The sequence below is a fragment of the Artibeus jamaicensis genome, unplaced genomic scaffold (genome assembly GCF_021234435.1).
Source record: "Artibeus jamaicensis isolate MK-2021 breed Jamaican fruit bat unplaced genomic scaffold, CSHL_Jam_final contig_1128, whole genome shotgun sequence".
Classification (NCBI taxonomy): domain Eukaryota; kingdom Metazoa; phylum Chordata; class Mammalia; order Chiroptera; family Phyllostomidae; genus Artibeus; species Artibeus jamaicensis.
In genome coordinates this window covers 2,172,831-2,188,956 of record NW_026521220.1, presented here as the reverse complement: position 1 = coordinate 2,188,956, position 16,126 = coordinate 2,172,831, and the positions used below count along the sequence as shown (strand labels likewise).

Here is a 16,126-nt window from a genome sequence, read left to right as displayed (position 1 = left end):
TTCCTTGGCTGAGTGGCTATTTGTCATTGGTGCGGGGCCACCAGGATCACAGTTCCATCTTCAAGGAACTCGTGGCTATGCTGCTCTTCGATTTTTCTTCTTTCTCTCTAACTGCTCTTGGGCAGGCTCATCTCCACAGCCGGCCATTAACATAAATGTCCTTGAGGCTGAGTCCCAGGCACCCCACTCTCATCTCCATTGTCACCCCGGTTTATCGCTTCTATTTTCAGCTGCCACGTTTACATCTCCAGATCAGGCCTCTCCCCTGAGCTGGCTACTTATGTCCAGCTGTCCCTTTGACTACTCCACTGAGAAGCCCACAGCTCCTCTAAGTTACTTTGTCCTGGGAAGTCAAGCTCTTCCCCCATGCACACCACGTACATGAACTGGAGGGCTGCCATTCATCCTGCCCCTCCTCTCCCTCCCCCAGTAGACAGAGGCCAACAGCAAGTCAATCTCACTTCCCAAAACAACCCCAGAATCTCCCCAGCTTCAACTGCACAGCCTGATGAAAACCTCCGTCATCTTCACCTTGATCATTGCAGCCACCTCCAGTCTTGCTGCCTCTGTCCACTCTGGTTTCTCTTTAGTTCATTCTCCAGAAAGTCTGCAAGTCCGAACCTACCTCTCCCCTGCCTACAGCACTCTAAGGGCTTCCCATTGCCCCTACAGAAAAGACAAACCTGACCATGACCCACAAGGTCCTGTCCCATGCAGCCTGGCCTGCTGCTCTGCCTGGCCTCACTGCTCACTGCTCCTTGCACTCAGCATATTCAAATGTCTTCTCCCTCCTGCGGCCGGGCCTTTGCCCATGCTTCCTTCCCTGCCGGCCTGATCAGTGCCTGCTCACCTTTTGGATCTACAATCACATCCTGCCCAGGGAAACTTCCCCTGCATGTCCCTAGGTAAGATATCTCAAGTACAAACGTTTTTCTTGTCCTGTCAACTGCAGTTCTAAGCTTGTTCAGGGACTGTCAGCTCCCCGAGGGCAGGAACCACCACCAGTGAATAAAGGAATGACTGTCTCTTGTACTAAATCATTCTGGGGTAAAGCTTAGTTGTTTGACATAATTCACAACCTCCTTTTGGGAAGAAATGATCAATCTTTAAAAATGTTTAGGCAATTTTCTGGTCCATTTCAGTGAGAATTAGTCCTCTTCTGAGAAGCCCATTCCGCCATTTAGGGACCTGATAATTTTTAACTAGACATTTATTTATTGAAACATCGTATTTCACTTTCTTTTATTTGTTGGTTTTTTTGTTAGATAACTATCAAGACAGAATTGTCTTAGGTTCTTTTCTTACATAAAGTCTGAATAAAAGCTTTGAAACGAGTATATAACCAAATTTTCTGAAGAGTGTGTTTTTGTTAACAATATAGAAGCATACGCAGTGATTATTTGCAAATTGGAATTGTACGGCCTTACTCAGTGCAGAAACTTCACTAGCGTCAATGACACCTCCCTTAACCCCACCACCACAGCTCCGTCTAGTGCCCGCATCCCAGATACACATACACAGCGCGGAGCGAGAAGAAGACTACAATTCCCATCAGGACGAGGGCTTGTGACGTCATTGCTAAGCGCCGGTCGGCCTTCGAAACGCACAGTACCCCCATTGGTCAACTGTTGGAAGCGCTGTGCTACTAACACAGGCCCACCTCTCTGACGCTAAGACGCTTTCGTTGAGAGGTCCTGGGACAGTGATGGAGACGCCTGGTGCGTCTCCTGGGGCCCTGTTAGTCTCCACCGGGTCCCACCCCGGGAGGAAGCGGGCGGCAGGGGAGGCCGGGGCTGCGACAAGGAAGCAACGGGTCTTGGACGAGGAAGAGTACATTGAGGTAAGACCTCGGTGTGGACGCCAGCGACTTCTGGACCCATCCCCGCCCCCCCTCCACCCCTTCGCCTTGCACTCCTCTCCGATACCTCCTCCTCACAGGTCGTGGAACTCTGGTCCCCTCGCGGAGGTGGAGCAACCGGAGTCCTTGTCCTCGGGGTGTGGACTGTACGAGAGTCAGATAAACACAATGCAGGGGGTTGTCCTTGATGGAGGAGGTGCTAGCAGTGCTCTCGGGGAGAGAGGAGGCAGTTATGTTTGCATGTGGTGGGGGGTTAGGGAAGCGAGGTTTTCTGTTCAAGCATCAATAAGAGTTTGGAAGGCTAGTGGCAAAGAGGACTTTCTAGGGAGTGGTGATAGCAAGTGCAAAGGCTGAGTGAGGGTCCTGGAAAGAGGCTGCTATTGTGGCACCTTGAAATAGGTCTTTATCCTTCTGCAGACACGCAGGAGGAGGAGCTGGCACGGAGATCAGAGTCCGTTTGGTTTGGGACTGGTTAAGTTTGGGAGGCTTCTAGATGGCATTAATGAACAGCTGGGGGCACAGATGTGCAGCTGAGGAGCAAGGTCTGGCTGGAGGTGGAGTTGGGGATCTCAGCTAGTGCCAGTGGTGGGGTGACTGGCCGAAGTCATTTGGGTCAGGGGGTTATATTGGAAGTAGGAGGTCACTGTTGGCATGAAGGTGGCAACACTCACATTGGTCTAGCTGATGTGGAAGTGAAACCGGCAAATGAGAATGACCAGTCAGTGAGGGCAGAGAGAAGGGCTTCGTGACAGTCAAAGGAGCACTTAGTGATGTTAGATGTTGTAGCAAGGCCTCACAGGATGTTATCCTCACTAGAAAATGCCTCTAAGCTCTGGGGATTGTTTGGCTGGACAGAGGCTGGGGGCGGGGCTCAGCAAGGGTGTAGGTCTTTGCCCATGCATTGGTTGGCTGAGAGAGGCTGGGGAGCCCAGAAGGCTGCTCTGACCCTGGTTCTGATCCCTTCTGACAGGGCCTCCAGACAGTCATCCAGAGAGACTTCTTTCCTGACGTGGAAAAGCTGCAGGCACAGAAGGAATACCTGGAGGCTGAAGAGAATGGAGACTTGGAACGCATGCGCCAGATTGCCATTAAGTTTGGCTCTGCTCTGGGCAAGATGTCCCGAGAGCCTGCGCCGCCCTGTAAGAGAACCCCTGTGGGTGGCAGAGACAGGAACACCTGCTGAACTGTTGCCTCGGGCTCACTCTAACCCCCATTTTCTCTCCAACCCCAGATGTGACTCCAGCCACATTTGAAACCCCTGAGGTGCACACTGCCACTGGGGCAGTGAGCCACAAGCCCCGGGGCCACGGCCGGGGCCTGGAGGATGGTGATGGTGAGCAAGTGCCCTCTTTTTGTCACATGGGCGGGATTTCCAGGGAATCTCATCCTGAGAGGGTGGTCCAGAGGCGGGTCATACCTTGTTCCTGCTGTGTCTCCATGTCTGAATGGCAGCCCATTGGTCAAAGAGCACTGTCTAAGAGACAGAAGATCTGGGTCCAGCTCCCAGATGCGCACAGGCCTCTGTGCCTGTCGTCCTCCTCTGTGGTATGGAAATGTTGCATCCTCTGTCACTGCCTGCGTCCTGTGTGCCAGCCCCAGCCCCAGGATTTAATGGGCCTCAGAGGGCTCCTTTCCTTGCTGTCTCCTTAAGGTGCCTCAGGGCCTCTGCACTTGTTTCTTCCAGGTTGGCCACTTCCCTTGGATAACTGCATGGGCCACTCCTCTTTCTCCAGGTCTCTGCTCAGATGTCACCCCTTCAGGGAACCCTTTCCTGACTCCCAGTGTAAAGTCATGCCGCCCCCGATGCTTTGTGCTTTCCAGGTTTTGTTTTCCTATTGCAGGACATGGCCCTTAAGAAGGCATTTGTGTTTGGTTGTCTCTCTCTCTCCACTGGAGCAGGTTCTTTGTCCTGCTTATGTCTATATACTCTGCATCTAGAATAGCTCAGGTGTGATGTGGGTTTTCCACAGATATTTGTAGAGCAAATGCATGCTTTCTTCTGGAAGACATTTACTGAGGTGTGTGTGATACATCTCAACTTTACAAGGGTGCCTTTCTAGGACATTCTGAGCATTCTAGAACTCAGAGCATTCTGAGTTCTGTTGAACATAAGCATTCCGCGTGCTACAGGACGTCTTCACGGTCGTTCAGTGTCCTCGTCTGGAGTGGAATGTCAGCACCCGTGCAAATGGACGAGGTGCTGTTCTCTGTTAGATTCTGGTCTACGGTATCATGCCCTAACATCGATGCCCTGTGTACTCACAGAAATGTGATGCTTTCTGCTTTAAAACCTGGCTCTTCCTGCCATTATTGCAGTCCCTTGTGTGGTCTCCTTGGAGGGTAAGCCTCTATTGCATATAGCACTTGAATCACAGGCAATTTGCAGATCCTTTGTTTTCTAAGTACCTCTTACTGGTCAGTAAACAAGGAATCCTTTCAGTAACCTGGTACCATCATCACTCACAGTCCTAGGGGGAAACTGAGGCTCAGGAAGACAATACTTTCTGCAGGTCCCTGAGCCGGTTGTGGTAGAACGGGGTTTGAGTCCTCATCTTTCTGACCGAGGGTCTTAAGCTTTTAGTCACTGTTCTTTGCACAGTCTAGTGGGGACTGGTGGGCGGTCAGGGCTGGCACTGGAGTGGAAGAAAAGGCTGTCCTCCTGACAGCCTTGCTGAAGTCCGTCCTGCCAAGCACGGTGCATGGGCTCCCCCTCAGTGGGGGTGCCATTTCTGCTGGCTGCTGGGGTTGTGGCCCAGTGCCTGCGAGACCCCATCCAGAGCACTTGCTATGTGGGGTCTCTGCCTCCAGGCCCACTAGTAAGTCAGGAGGCTTAGGTGACAGTCAACCACCTGTACCCACAGGTACCGGGAAGGGAGGTGGAGCGGTTGGGGTGAGGAGATCCCAGGGGTGGAGAGAGCCTAGGCTTTGGAGGTATGTCCTGCAGGACTGGTGCAGCTTGGGTGGGGGAGACCCCCTGTGATCACTGCCCTTTCTCTAACGCCTGGGCATTCCCCTTCCGGTCTGTCTGAGTCAGCTTGCACACTTTACTTGGCATCCAGCAGGTGGGGAAAGCTCCTGAGGGCTTGCTGGGCAGTTGGGGTGGTCCATGCTGCCCCCAGGTGGGGAACGATCTGGCAGTCTGGGCTCTCTCAGACAGACCCAGGGCCAGGTGTGAGCATGCTAACCCTGCTCGTAGGGCATTGTGGTTCCTGGGGCTGACAGACTGCAGAGTTGTGTTGCTGCCACTCATGGTTCTGTGTCATCCCCCGCACCCCATACCCTGAGCAGGAGAGGCTGGAGAAGAGGAGGAGAAGGAGCCCCTGCCCAGCCTGGATGTCTTCCTGAGCCGGTACACAAGTGAGGACAATGCTTCCTTCCAGGAGATCATGGAGGTGGCCAAGGAGAAGAGCCGGGCACGCCACGCCTGGCTCTACCAGGCCGAGGAGGAGTTTGAGAAGGTGCCCTGGGGTGCAGGGGCAGAAGCACCCTCTGTTGGGGCAGGGGAAGTCCCAGGGCCAGAGTACAGTGCCTGGGGGCTCTCTGACCCTCTCTTTTCCTTCTGTGATGCAGAGACAGAAAGATAACCTCGAACTTCCGTCGGCAGAGCACCAAGCCATTGAGAGCAGCCAGGCTGGTGTGGAGACCTGGAAATACAGGGCCAAGAACTCCCTCATGTACTACCCAGAGGGTGAGCAAGCAGTGTGGGTGGGGCTATGTGTGGATCTGGCCTCCAGGATGTGATCTGTGTTCCCTTGCATTCTGGGCCTCGGAGGGGTCCTGGCCTGTCTTGGGGCAGGTGGGCCTGTATGTTAAGTCACTGAGGGAGTGAGGCCCTCTCCAGGTTTGTTTGGTTCTGTGATGTGGAGGCTGAAGTAGGTTTCGTGCTTCCGTTCAGTGGGGAGTGACTTGCCTTCTCTTAGGCCCTGAGCACTGGGAGGAGGTGTCAGCCCACCCGTCTGACACCTGCTGCCCTGTCCTTGCTTTGCCAGGCGTTCCTGACGAGGAGCAGCTGTTTAAGAAGCCCCGGCAGGTGGTGCATAAGAATACTCGATTCCTCAGGGACCCCTTCAGCCAGGCCCTGAGCAGGTCTCAGCTGCAGCAGGCTGCTGCCCTCAATGCCCAGGTGGGTGTCGGGAGCCAACAGTGGGCTGGCTGTGGGCAGAAATGATCTCTTCGATCTTGGCTATTCCTCTTACATTAGGACCATTCTTGGGCTTGGCAGAGTTCAGCCATGCAGAAGTATTTGGAGCCCCTCTGTGGCAGGGTCCCGAGTTTTCTATACACATTGGGGTGCTGTTTTGGTCAGACACATTCTTTGGGTCCAGTTCTGTGCCAGTTCCCTTGGGGGGCAAGGGCAGAGACAAAGTCAGCTGCCATGAGCCAGGCCAGTCTGGCCAGACCTACACCTCTGCACTAGGCCCAGCCAGGGGGTGGGAGGGGTGGGCGGGCTGGGTTGGGGGGCTTGGCATGGCTGATGGCAGAGGTTTCTGAGCCTGAGAGCTCCTGTGTGATGGCACCTTTGGTGGTCATGGGATTGAAGGTGGGGAGACCGCTCTAGAGGTTCTTACAGGGGCCTCATGGGAAGAGATCAGAGCACAGGCACCCATAGTTAGCATTGCCCCTGCAGGAGCCTGAAGACATTAGCCCCTGAAAGTACCCCATGTGGGGTGTGGCCATGTGCCACCCTGCATGGAGGGGAAGGACCGAGGAGAGCTTCCTTCTTTGGAAGCCCCTGGTCACAGGTCCTCAAGGTCTTTGCAGGAGCCAAGTCCTCCCTCTCTCTCCTCAAGGGGGTTACCGGCCCCAGAGGCCCAGCTGTGCTGTGCAGGGGAGGGAAGTGTTTCCACTGTACACCTGCCCAGCTGCCAGTGGAAGAGAGTAGTGCCCCCTGACACTAGCCTCTGCTTGTTCCAGCACAAACAGGGCAAGGTGGGCCCTGATGGCAAGGAGCTGATCCCCCAGGAGTCCCCTCGTGTTGGTGGATTTGGATTTGTCGCCACCCCTTCTCCTGCCCCTGGTGAGAAATGCGCCTTCTGGCAACCTGGCCCACTTACGGGACTGCCTGTGGGGAGGTGGGACGTTCGGTTGGCCCTGGCCACTCTCTGCTCCCCTGGGTCTGCCACACACCTTGTGTGACTCAGAGATCCAGTGTCCCATCCACAAGGACAGGGTTGGACTCTCAGGCAGACCCGGCTGAAGATGTGGGGGGCCTGGCCCGTTAGCTGGGTGGTCTTTATCCCTCACCCAAAGCTGAGTGGGACAGACTGAGTCTGTTGGAACTAGGCGGTTTTGGGGGGCTTTGCTGGACAGACTAGCATGGTGAGCCCGCTGAGGGGTACGGGGAGGCCTGAGGCCTGCTTTGCAGTGAGGGCAGCGTTGTCTAGTGGGCTTCCAGCAGGCACCTCCCTGCGTGGAAGGCAGGTCATTGTCTGCAGGAGGCTGGGTGCATCTGGAGCCTCAAGAGGCCATGCCTGGCCTGTGTGGGGTGGGCAAGATAGGCCTCAGGGAGCTGCAGGATTGTGTGCCCGTCTCTCAGGCCCCCTACCTCCTGCCACTGGCCTGGGCTGGGGCTGGACATTCCCTCCATCCTGGGATGATGTTTCTTAGTTCTGGGTCTGGTGTCAGCAGGTACCCCATGCTTACAAACCTAAATGTAGAGAGCCTTGTAAGGAGGGGTCTCTGGGCTCCAGCCCTGTGTCTCCTCACACAGGTGTATGACTTTGGGGCTGGCGTCCCAGTGTACACACCATCCCTATACCCTCTTATGCACTGGTCTTTGCGCTCTGGGGGGCTGGTTGCCATGACACAGGCCAGGGCGTATGGAGGTGCCACAGGTTTGCCCGGGGTCCTGGGAGATACAGGAGCTCTGGAAGCCCCTGAGTGTCTCCTTCTTTGGTGTGGGGTGCCAGCAGTGACCCCTAGGAGTCTCCCCTGGCCCTGTGCTAGGATGGGGGCCTTGCTGACCCTGCCCAGCTTCTCCAGAGAGCCCCCTCCAAGCTAAGCCCCATGGCTGTAGGGGCCTGGGCTTGCCCTGTGCCCATAGTGGCCTTGCTGTTTCCCTTTCAGAGGGCAGAGATGTCAGGGTTCCAGAGACTGGGGGAAGGACAGAGGCCCAGCTGCCAGCCAGGCGTTTGTGAGCGGAAATGTGTGTAGGGGTGGGGATGTGGCTGTGGTGGGAGGGTGGGCCCAGCTATGCACCTGCCTGGGTTGCCCTACCTGAGATGGCTGTGGGCTCGCTCTCTGTAGGTGTGAACGAGTCCCCGCTGATGACCTGGGGGGAGGTTGAGAACACACCCCTGAGAGTCGAAGGATCGGAAACCCCCTACGTGGACAGGACACCGGGGCCAGCCTTCAAGGTACGTCATGGTGAGGGGAGCACAGGCGGGACCTCAGGCGGACTTGTGGTCTTGAGCACCCTTGGCTCTGTGCACAGAGGATGGCCCAGCTGCCGGTGGTCACAGCAGGGCTGACCAGTGGGCTGGGCCACGTGCCTGGCTGAGCACCCACTCAGGCACTGCACTTCTGAGTGGGGTCAGGACAGTGGGGACAGGAGCGGGTAGAAGGGTGACTTTGTCGAGGAGGGACTGGCAGAGTGAGGTGGCTGTGTAGGGCAGGGGTGTGGTGGCTGTGGCTCCTTTGAGCCCAGGGGACAGGCTGCTCACAGATGACGGGTGGTCTGGGAGGCAGATCCAGAGCCCCACTGTGCGGTAGGCCTGAGGACTGGGAAGGGTCCCAGAACCGCACGTTCCACACGGTGTGATGTTTTATCCTCAGGAGGGCTGTGTGCTTGCACAGAGAGGCCTCAAGCAGAGATTGGGGTGGCCTAGGATGGTGCAGGCAAGTGGGCAGGCCGGTGGGGCCTGACCCCAGAGGGGCACTGGGGAGGTGAGGTGCTCTGGTCTGCACGCAGTTTGTGAGGAAGCTGAGTGACTGGTGTGGTGTGGAAGGTGGAAGAAAAGAAGCCCCCAAATGTTGGGAGCATGCAGTCCTGTTGTCCAGGCAGGGTTGCTGCCTGTACCCACTTCAGAGTTTGGGGAGGCGGAGGGAGGCAGAGGTTGGCGTTGTCACAGAGACAGAGGGCACAGGGTTACATTGCTCGGAGTCTGGGATGGATGCTGAAGGCCTGTGTAGGAGGCTGGGTCGGTCACCTTGAACCAGTCCCTTAATGTTGGCAGCAATCAGTTTGAAGTGCAATAGGGAAAGAGAGGTCCCTCACTGTAGCAACAGAAATTTAGAATAACTGGGAAGAACTTAGCTTTTGCAAAGAAACCACGGACTTCCATCAGGAGAACGTGGCTGACTCCCCCCACCACCCCCCAGCAGGGATGTGGGCTCAGCCCTGTATAGACGCACCACGCCTTGTGCCCTGAGGAGTTCAGAGGGGAAACGTGTCCAGACAGGACCTATGCAGAGGGTTTTGGTACCTCGGTTCTAAAATTTGTGTTGCAAGAAGAACAAAAAACCCGAGAGAGGAATGACAGAGAGGAGCTGGTGCTGTCTGATACTAAAGCCATAGGTTGGTCAGATGTGCCCTGGGCCTGGAACCTACCAGTCAACAACAACAACAAAAAAGTTCTGAAACAAACCGAAGTCCAAGTCAGAACTTCCGGTGTGTGAGAGATGCTCACTCACATGTGCTGAGCAGTAATTTGGAAATGAAGTGAACTGGGTCCTTAACCTGTACAGCAGAATGTATTCCAAAATGTTGGATAAGTTCAATATAAAACAGTAAGCATAAAAAGTTAGGAGAGAATGGTGGTCAATATCTGGTCTGATTTTAAGGTAGAAAGAGCTTTGTAAACTGAAAGCAAAGGAAGTGACGTTTAGCTTACACTCTGTGGAAGTGACAAGCTGAAGTTCAGCTGAAAGTCATTTCTAAAACTAAAATAACTGAAAAGGAATCTGTAGGGCCCAGCGTAATATAACCAACATGGATAAAACTCCTGCGAGTGAAAAACAGCTAAACCAAAAAGCAAGGGAAGCACCGCGTCATAGAAGTCGGCCAAGGACACGTTTCGGGAAGTTCTCAAAAGAAATACAGGCAGTCGATAAAGGCAGAGAAGTAGAGGGCGGCAGATTAAAACAAGACCCTCCTCCTTTTTGAAGGACTGTGAGGGCCCTCACTCAGCAGTGCTGCCTTTGAGGAAACCATGATGACAGGTGGGGTGGGCAGCTTGCCTCGCTGGTTGGGGGCTCTTCAGGGGCTTTTAGGGGAGGTGATGTTGGAATTGTGGGGGGCCATGGGAAGAGGCAGCCCCTCCAGCAGCAAGGGACCGCCTGGCTCAGTGGCATGCTGGCGCAGGCCACCCACACACCTACTTTGCAGATCTTGGAGCCAGGCCGCAGGGAGCGGCTGGGGCTGAAGATGGCCAATGAGGCCGCTGCCAAGAACCGGGCCAAGAAGCAGGAGGCCTTGCGGAGAGTGACGGAGAACTTGGCCAGGTGAGGGTGCCTGACCCTTGTAGGGGTTTCTCCCCGCTCCCGCTCGCCCCCCACTCCCCACAGTGTGGACATTCGGTCTGCAGGGCAGGCTCAAGGGTCCTTCCTCGGGTCCTGTGGCAGCTTCTCTAGTCCAGAGTGAGGCCCTGTGTGAACCTGGATGTGGAGGACCCCTCCATCTTTTCTACAGCCCCCTCTTTGGCACATCCCTGAGAGGCACTTTTAGGACTGTTGTCCCACTGTGAGCTCGTATCAACCCTGTGTAGATGGGTATTATCATTCCCCATAGAGAACGTGGGGGTTCACCCCAGCCCCACAGGCAGGGGCAGCAGCAGCACCCATCCTCAGGTTTGGCCGTGCTGTGGTAACCCGGGCTGCTGGGGCGCTCCGCCCAGGATGACCAGGAGTCTCCCATGTGTCTTCCTGTGGGGCTGTGGCAGTCCCTGCTGCTGCTGGTGCCCCACCTGGCCTAATCCTACCTCTTTTTTCTTTCCTGCCCTTCTCATTCACCGGCTCCACCCCAGCCTCACCCCCAAAGGCCTGAGCCCAGCCATGTCCCCAGCCCTACAGCGCCTTGTGAGCAGGACAGCCAGCAAGTACACAGACCGGGCCCTGCGCGCCAGCTACACACCGTCCCCAGCACGTTCAGCCCACCTCAAGACCCCAGCCGGCGGGCCCCAGACCCCAACGGGCACACCAGCGCCTGGCTCTGCCACACGTACCCCCCTCAGCCAGGACCCAGCCTCCATCACGGACAACCTGCTGCAGCTCCCCGCCCGGCGCAAAGCCTCAGACTTCTTCTAGGGCCAGGCCCGGGCTGGGCTCATGGGAGATTTGTGGAGCCCACAGGGCAGCTATCCACCCAGCAGAGGACCCGGCCTTCTAGGGACCCAGGCCTGGACCAAAAGCATAACTGTCCCAGAAGCCACAGAAGAAGGGTGCCATGTCACAGCCAGGCTGGCGCAGGACCCACCCTGTGGTCCTTGTTGTGCGTCCCAGGGCTTTGCTAGTACTTTTTTCTATGGAAACCCATGCCCGTTTCTCTGTAACCAGAAGTAAAGAACACCTAGCAGAGCCTGCAGGCCGACTCTACATCCTGTTGCCTGCACAGCCCCGAGGCTGTCCCTCGGCCTGCATTGAGGCCTCAGGACAGTGGGCCTCCTGGGGAGGCTGCCACGCTGTGGGGTGACCCTCGGAGGGCCAGAGTGTGTGGCCTTTCCTGTCACCACGTGCATTGCTTTCTGCGGCACTCCTGGGCTCAAAACCTTCTGAGCTGAGCACATAGTATGACGGTCCCCTACTTCCCTACCCCTGCTCCAAGTTTTGTTCCTCTGACGGAGGGACAGAACCCTTGGGAGTTCAGCCCTTGGGAGTTCAGACTGGGGCTCTGGGCCCAGGTCTGCAGCCTCCCCAGCTAGGCCTGGCTGGCCTGCATGGTTTGCCAGTGACAGGGCTGCATGGGTCCTACTTGGGTGTCAGGCCACACTTCTGCATGAAATACCCAGTGGCCTCACCATGACCTCTGAGCACCTGGCTTCTAGGCGGGGCAGGGCTGTTTCCTTCCTGCCCTTCTCCCCAGTGCTCCAGGCGTTGCTGGCCTGAGGCTGCTAAGTAACCAGTCTCACCTGGTTACTCCCACCAAGAGCAGCCGCAGGTAATGGTAACCTGGCCACAGTGTTAGGCAGTGGGGCCTGGCTCCATGCAGACCTGACAGCGCTGTTTGCACCCTCAGCCAGCATTTTCTCAGCAGCCTGAGGGCTTTGCTGCCCAACCCCCAAGAGGTCCAGGATCAGCCGCTTCACATGCAGGTGAGGGGCCCAAGACCATGGCTGCTTGCCACATAGGTCTCTTCTGGTCTCAGCTGGGGCCAGACCGTGCCTTTGAGGGCTCGCTGCTCAGGGAGGCAACCTGGAATCCCTCAGGCTGGAGTCCTGCTTCAAGTACAGCCAGCCCTGCCCTAGGCCATCTTCCTGGGCACCCCTGCATTGGTCCTCTTCTGCCCTCCAGGAGTGCCAGTGTCCTGTGGAGGCTGGTGCAGGGCTGCTGCCTGGTGGGCACCACTAGCCTACACTCCTGGACAGTGAGTTCCTGCATGCTCCTGGAGGCCAAGCCCTGGATGTGCCCTAGGACCCACAGAGGGGGCTGGGGGCAGGCTTAGCAGGTGAGCTTGGGCCAAGGGCTGGGACTGGAACATGTGCATTTTGGTGCTTTTCCCCCATAGGGAAGGGTGGCCCTGGGCCACCCTGAGGTCATCTTCAGGAAGCGGGGGAGACAGGTCTGAATGGGTGTGAGTGAGAGGCAGAGAGGAACACTGTCCAGGCAAGGCTACCCAAGTCCAGATGCTGATGACTTCCAGCACTTGGGCTGGCCTATTGGGAGTGTGCCCTAGGGAATGACAGGTGACAAAATAGGGCTCTAAGCGGGGTGATCAGGACGAGGGGGTGATCAGGACGAGAGAGTGCCGGTCAGAGGTCTCAGCTGGGGTTGCCTGCTTGGGAGATGAGGGGGACACTCTGAGGGGAGGGGAGAGGGAAAGGGGAAGTTTGAGGAAGGACCGTCTGAGGGAGCGGGATGGGGTCAGAGTGGGCTGTGCTGTGCCTGAGGTGGAGATCCATGCCCCTGGCCAGCCCTGGAGGCGCTGGGCACAGGCGAGTCACGGAGGCCAGTGGGCGCCCAGTGGGTGGTCCAGGGCTGGGACCTTCTCCTTGCCCACAGGCTCTCTACATGAGTACCTGTGCCTGAGCATGGGTCCCTGGACCCCTATGCTGGAGACCCCCACACCCCATGGAGGGTGGCTGGCTGAGTTCTGGAGAAAAAGACTCCTCAGGGGGCACTCTTGATGCTTGTTTACACTTCGTGGTTTATTTGGTGGTCAGTAATTAACGTCTTTGCTACTAAGTGGAAGAAAGCCAATAGAACGTAATCAAAATAGTGGTTTAATTGACAGATTTTACTTGTTCCTTGCACCTGTGCCTTCTTCAGCTCCTACCTGCCTACTTAGCTTACTTGGGCGCCACCATGCACCACGCTCCACCCCCCCGCCCTCTGTACCCTAGGTACAGCCTGCCTTCCCCACCTCAGCTCCCAAGGCATGATGGTCTTTTGCCCTGGAGGTCTCAGCCAGCCTGTCCTCCATTTTGTCCTCATTCTCAGGCACCACCAGCATCCGGTGCTGGGTTTTAGCCCCCGGCTTGTGATCCTGCCGGTGCTCAGGCCGGTGCTCTGGCCGGTGCTCAGTCCGGTGCTCAGGACGGTGCTCAGGCCGTGAGCCTGGCCGGGTGTCCAGTTTGCAATCAGCCCGGTATTTGCCCTCACCCTCCCTCTTTAATGAGGCAGAAGACATGGCTTTTGGTTTGGGGGGCTGCAGCCACGAGTGGCTAAGGATCTCATCAATGTGCAGCCGCCGGTTGACATCTGGTTGCAGGATGCGATAGATGAGGTCCTTGCACTCACCCGTCAGGTTCTTGGAGCGAGGGAAGTCGATGCGGTGCTCCTTCTGGATGCGCAGCATCTTCTTGATGTCAGAGTCGTCATAGGGCATAGAGCCACAGACCATGATGTAGAGGATCACGCCCAGGCTCCAGATGTCATAGACCTTGGGCTGGTAGGGGATGCCCTGCAGGACCTCGGGGGCTGCGTATGCCGCTGACCCACAGAAAGTTTTGCTGAGGGCGATGCGCCCGCTGCAGTCCCTCAGGCAGCGCTTGGAGAATCCAAAGTCAGACAGCTTGATGTTGAAGTCTTTGTCAAGGAGAAGGTTCTCGCACTTGAGGTCTCGGTGGACAACATCCAGGTCGTGGCAGTACTTGACGGCTGAGGAGAGCTGGCGGAACATCTTGCGTGCCACATCCTCGTGCAGGGCCCCCTGGCACTTGATGAACTCAAGGAGGTCACCCTGGACACCAAGCTCCATGACGATGTAGATGCGCCCGTCCGAGGTCTCAAAGATCTCATAGGTCTTGATGATGGAGCGGTGGTTGACAGTTGCCAGAATGTCCATTTCCCGAGGAAGGAATCTCTCCACAAAGTCAGTGGGTGTTTTTTTGCGGTCAATGATCTTGACCGCCACATTGAACTTGAGGCGCTCAGAGTAGGCTGATTTGACTTTTGCGTAGGAGCCCTTGCCAAGGTTGATGCCCGCGATGTAACCCTTCTTCCTTAGGACCGCGGCATCATCCATGGTGCCAGGAGCGGCCGGCGCCTCTGCCTTCTACATCCCCTCCCTACATGGGCCAGCAGGCACCATCCTCATTTACAGTACGGGGAGCTGTCTGGCTGGGCTGGCCTGGACTTGTGGAATGCTCAGCATTATCTCCACGTGACTTCAGCCTGTGAAGTCATAAAGCCAGGCAGCCAGGAGTGGAGCCTGGACTGGGGGGAACAGGGCCCCTAGAACCCTGAAGCCAGGCTGGCCTGATAGGAGTGCTACTTGCCGCCCACTGGAAGGAAGCCAGCACCCAGGACCGTGGTAACCCTTCCTGTTTCTCCTCGTCATGGCTTCCCTGTCGCAAGTCAGGCCCAAGATTGGGGCTGCCTGGGTCCAGCCGGAGCACCAGCCCTGTGCTGATTTTCCTTTCCTGACTGTGAGGCCTTACTCTGCATTGGTTCCTGTCCCATTGTGGCCAGTTTGCTGCAGCTTCTCTTGGATATGAAGAAAACTCCATCTAGGGCTTGTGTCCTTGGGACTGGCAGTGCCTGGGAGGGACTGCTCTGGTCTGGCCAAGCTGGCAGTGTTTCCAAGCTTAGTGAACAAGAGCAGCGTCTGGTGTCCAAGCTGGGTGGATCAGTGCTGCTGCTGCTGCTGCTGCTGCAATGGGTGGGACATGTGAGGGGTGGAAGGGTAGGCAGGGCTCTGAGGTGCTGCGGGTCCCAGGCTGGCAGATTCGTCCCGAGGACTGGGGCAGACCTGCAGGATGAGTTGGGCTTGTCAGGTAGAGGAGGAGGTGATGAGGCATCCAGGTAGGGAAGAGCCTGGGAGAGGAGAGGGCTTCTGAGAATGGTGGAGTCCACAAACAGGAGGGAGGTGGCAGAAAAGGTCAGTGGAGGCTTTTCCCTGAGTGATGGGCAGCCGTTGCAGGGCACAAGGCAGGGAGAGCTGTAAACCACTTCACATTTTAAGGTGGCAGCACAGAGAATGGGCTTTGGGGAGAGTGGAGGCCAGTGCCTTCAACCAGGCAAGAGGAAGCTGGCTGAGGGCGGGTCTGGGGGCTCCAGGCAACACAGGGAGACAACAGGGTCTAGCGAGCTGGTTGGTGATAGGGAGGGGCCCTGGGCAGATCCTGGGTGCTGGGGGTCCTGACGATGCTGAGGTCCCGCAGCAGCCATAGCATCAACTGTAAAGAGCAAGCACCTGGGTGGGGAGGGATCCTAAATTACATCAGTTTGGGCCTTTGTGAGGAGTGACATGTTGTAGTTGTTGGAACCCTGGGAAAGTGCCTTGCATGCATCTCTCAGACCTCCTTTTGCACCTGGAAACAACATGAAAACTCTTTCTCAGGGCACATGGGTGGAGTTCTGCTTTGGAAGATAAGGCCTCCCTCATACATCTCCTTAGGCACATTGGAAGCCCTGCAGCTCATTTGTTTTCCCCCACAGGCATCCCATGTCGCAGGCAGCAAGTTGTCAGGACCCACGTGCCATGTACTCTGTGTTTCAGGGAGAGGGAGGAAGGCCTGCCTCTGTGCGGGTGGACAGGGGCTGAAGATGGAGCTGGTGTGCAGAGGATCAATAGGGCTTCACCAGGTTGATGAGGGACAAGACATGGCCGGCAGACACATGTAACATGGACCAGAGCATGGCCATGTGGATGTACCTGGAGCCTGTCGGGAG

General features: G+C 56.6%; 2 protein-coding genes across 2 annotated transcripts; one reads left to right on the top strand and one right to left on the bottom strand.

Moving 5' to 3' along the window:
• Positions 1 to 1,620: 1,620 nt before the first annotated feature.
• Positions 1,621 to 11,374, top strand: ESS2 (ess-2 splicing factor homolog). Its single transcript, XM_037141616.2, has 10 exons — positions 1,621 to 1,840; positions 2,829 to 2,997; positions 3,090 to 3,191; positions 5,147 to 5,316; positions 5,429 to 5,546; positions 5,848 to 5,981; positions 6,773 to 6,875; positions 8,105 to 8,214; positions 10,185 to 10,300; positions 10,822 to 11,374. The coding sequence occupies exons 1-10, from the start codon at positions 1,706 to 1,708 to the stop codon at positions 11,099 to 11,101; spliced, it is 1,437 nt and encodes a 478-aa protein (XP_036997511.2). The 5' UTR covers positions 1,621 to 1,705; the 3' UTR covers positions 11,102 to 11,374.
• A 1,899-nt stretch (positions 11,375 to 13,273) lies between these two features.
• Positions 13,274 to 14,523, bottom strand: LOC119046510 (testis-specific serine/threonine-protein kinase 2). The gene has a single exon (XM_037141628.2). It carries the CDS (start codon positions 14,475 to 14,477, stop codon positions 13,350 to 13,352), a length of 1,128 nt encoding a protein of 375 aa, XP_036997523.1. The 5' UTR covers positions 14,478 to 14,523; the 3' UTR covers positions 13,274 to 13,349.
• Between the last annotated feature and the right edge of the window lie 1,603 nt (positions 14,524 to 16,126).

Excerpts from the sequence above, each read along its gene's own strand:
- LOC119046510 (XM_037141628.2), bottom strand. The coding sequence starts at position 14,477 with ATGGATGATGCCGCGGTCCTAAGGAAGAAGGGTTACATCGCGGGCATC.
- ESS2 (XM_037141616.2), top strand. The coding sequence starts at position 1,706 with ATGGAGACGCCTGGTGCGTCTCCTGGGGCCCTGTTAGTCTCCACCGGG. Across the intron at positions 5,982-6,772 it reads CTGCTGCCCTCAATGCCCAG|CACAAACAGGGCAAGGTGGG; the intron begins GTGGGTGTCGGG and ends TGCTTGTTCCAG. Across the intron at positions 8,215-10,184 it reads CACCGGGGCCAGCCTTCAAG|ATCTTGGAGCCAGGCCGCAG; the intron begins GTACGTCATGGT and ends CCTACTTTGCAG.